General features: G+C 49.5%; 1 protein-coding gene across 1 annotated transcript in view; it reads right to left on the reverse strand.

Moving 5' to 3' along the window:
• LOC106815643 (glutamate receptor ionotropic, NMDA 2A-like) overlaps positions 1 to 1,091 on the reverse strand; it is a 19,133-nt gene extending 18,042 nt beyond the window's left edge. The window contains exon 1 of the mRNA XM_014820134.1: positions 1,038 to 1,091. Within this exon, the coding sequence (XP_014675620.1) occupies positions 1,038 to 1,091 (54 nt within the window). The remainder of the gene's footprint in view (positions 1 to 1,037) is intronic.
• Between the last annotated feature and the right edge of the window lie 2,240 nt (positions 1,092 to 3,331).

Raw genomic sequence — 3,331 nt, forward strand, 5'->3', positions numbered from 1 at the left:
GGGAGCGGCGGCGGCAGCGGTGGCGGCAGCGGTGGCAGCAGCGGCGGCGGGAGCGGCGGCGGCAGCGGCGGCGGCAGCTGAGCGGAATTAACGATAGACAAGTGCTTAAGTACCGCGCGGGTGATGCCGGGAGAAAGACACAGAGATGAGAGAAAGCGAGAAAAAAAAAGATACTAGAGAGAGGGAGAGAGAGAGATGCTAAAGAGAGGGAGAGAGAGAGCGCGACAGAGAGAGATAAAAGAGAAAAAAACGAGATGGTAGAGAGAGAGAACGAGAGAGAGAGAGAGAGCGCGAGCGATAAGAGGAGAATTAAAACCGAACTGGGGTGGGATAGAGAGCGAGAGATGGGGGGGGGGCGCAGTGGGAGGCGTGTTAGCACATACACACATAATAAGTATTAATTTATGCGTCTAGAATGTTATGAATTCGATCTTATGTTAACATGATTTCTTCGCATATATTTTCCTCACCCCACCATTACGCGCCGCCGCCACACGTATATACTCTACCTAGTAGCTCCTACCAAACACACACACATCACACCTCACCCATCACTCCTCTCTCACACACACACACACACATCACACCTCACCCATCACTCCTCTCTCACACCACACACACATCACTCCCCACACTCATGCTCACCTATTATCCCTCCTCCTCCTCCTCCACTCTGGCGAGCACGCACGCATACAAGCACACGAGCGTACGCGCACTTGCACGCACGCACGCACGCAACACCACACACACACACACACTCACACACACCACACACCACACACAACACCACACACACATACACACGCAACACGCTCCACACGGTACGCACACACACACACACGGCACGCACACGCAAGCACGCACGCACGTCACGCACGCACGCACGCACGCACGCAACATCACACAGCACACACACACACTCTCTCTCTCTCTCTCTTTCTCTCTTCTTACGCACGCTACGCACCCACGTACACACGCGCTGCACACATACCAAATACTACACGCGCACGCACGCGCGCACGCTACGCCACACCTACCCTGTTGATCCTCTGTGCCCTTGAGGTTGAAGAGTACTCGTCGTCTGCGATCATAACTTGATGCAGGTTGGGCCGTGCTAGCTGGCGAGGAGATATGTGAGAACACGCCCACACGTTGGCCTCGCTCGCGGTATACGAAGCCACCGGCGAGCGCTGTCGAACCGGCGTGCACGGCACCCGATAATAGTATCGATGTTAGACGACCAGACGCCGGGAACAAGAGTAAGCTCGCGGTGACCTGCGGGAGGGACGAGAGAGCCGGTATAGGTCCAAGCATTGTACGTCAAATATTTTTTTCCACTTGCAGTTCCGCAGACCACAGTGACCAATCAGCCACTCTATTCACTCTTTACTTCTCGACAATAGCACAAATGTTGCTAAATGAATAGCTTCCTAACCTATACCCTTAACCATACCCTAATCACTAACTAGAATCCACCATATCTTATCTATATTACCGACTTATATCTCACAAACACGTATTCTATCGGTGGGTCCGGTAACTTAAGTGCGGACCAAAAAAATTTCCTGCGGCGGGCCGCGTGACATCTTTCCTCAAGGTGTCAACCTGCGCTCTTCAACATTGAGCACTTTGTGAATCTCCTGCTGGCTCGGAATAGACCACGTAAAAGGACCCCCGGCCCCGTCTCCTATAATACACTAGGTCATGGGGACGTTAAAACGAACCCACGTGAGAGCTGCAAAAAACTCTGGCATGATGTTGGAACCACCCTCAGTGCCTTTCGGCTTAAAGGCTAGGAACTACTGCGCCTTTACCCAGCTACCGCGTTCACACCCCATGGCTACCCCAAGCTATTATGGCCCAATCCAGCAACAAGATTTCTCTGCAGGCCGTTCTCAGCTAGCTGTGCGTCGGATCACTAGGACTTCTTGGCAAGGCGACGTCGCTTAGTCACTGCGCCAATGTAGGCCGTCGTCATCGTAGGCGAGCCTCGCAGCGTTTATATATATATTCTGGCTGCTAATTCCCGTTTCGGTTTTCTCCTAGGCTCAATTATTATTACTTAATTATTTTGCTACTGTGCTGCTGTGCTGCTTGCTACTGCTGTTGCTACTGTGCTGATGCTGCTAGTTGACCTGCTTGATGCTTTGATGTTGCTGCTGACCATACTACTACCTGCTTACTTGCTGCTACAGCCTGCTGGCTGTTCGCTGATGCTTGCTGCTTGACTCTACTACTATGCTACTGCTGCTTGCTTGCTGCTGCTACTACTCTGCTGCTGCACTGCTGCCTACTACTCTCACTACTACTACTACTACTACTACTACTAATACTACTACTACTACTACCTACTACTACTACTACTATACTACTACTACTACTACTCTAACTAATACTGCTGCCCTGCTGCTGGTACTACTACTTCGCTAACTCACTACTACTACTGCTGCTGCGGATGCTGTGCTACTACTACTGCCTGCTGCCTATGCTGTACTACTTGATTACTCTAGTAGCGTAGTTATAGTAGTAGTAGTAGTAACGTACTCTCGGTGACGTACCTGCGGAGCGGGTGTAGGTGCATGTGAAAATATGGAAGACATCACATCGAAGATGAAGCAGGAGAGTAGCGGTAGCCCGGTGGCGTTAATGACACACTTAGCACGTATCCATCATCGTGACTTCAGAATCAACGGTCCCTGCTAACGAAGACTATAACGGACTATTGTAACGCAAACATATACTACGTATTTTATTTCTCTTTTTATCCTCATTCATCCTATCGTATCCGTATTATTGTATCTATATACTATCATATATATATATACTACGTATTCAGTATATATATTATCATAGAGCTCATAATAGAAGAGCTCTCTATTATGAGCTCTTGAATATTATTTCTCTCTCGCTTCTCATTTCCCTCTTCGAAACACACGGCTTCGTCTTTGCAACCACGCGGCTTCTGTCTCTTCTAAATACGTGAATCGACGCATAACGTAAATCCGACGCTACACATGACTACTAATGCCATGGTAACGATGCCGCTGCGTCCGTGGTTACTATGCAGCTAGCAGCGTCATTAGCATGCTGCTAGGGGCTTGATGAGAGATTAACGCAGACTTATCTCTGTTTACGTGCCAATCAAAGAAATATTATCGGTTAAGTGTTTAAAGAATGACATAACCGAGCTCCCAGCTCTCCCTCCCTCCCTCTCATCGCATTCGACCGTCAATCGATAGAAGATCTATTCCCTTGTGTGTGTGTGTGTGTGTGTGTGTGTGTGTGTGTGTGTGTGTGTGTGTGTCGTGGTGTCGTGTCGTGTGTGTGTGTG

The sequence above is a fragment of the Priapulus caudatus genome, unplaced genomic scaffold (genome assembly GCF_000485595.1).
Source record: "Priapulus caudatus unplaced genomic scaffold, Priapulus_caudatus-5.0.1 Scaffold1167, whole genome shotgun sequence".
Lineage (NCBI taxonomy): Eukaryota > Metazoa > Priapulida > Priapulimorpha > Priapulimorphida > Priapulidae > Priapulus > Priapulus caudatus.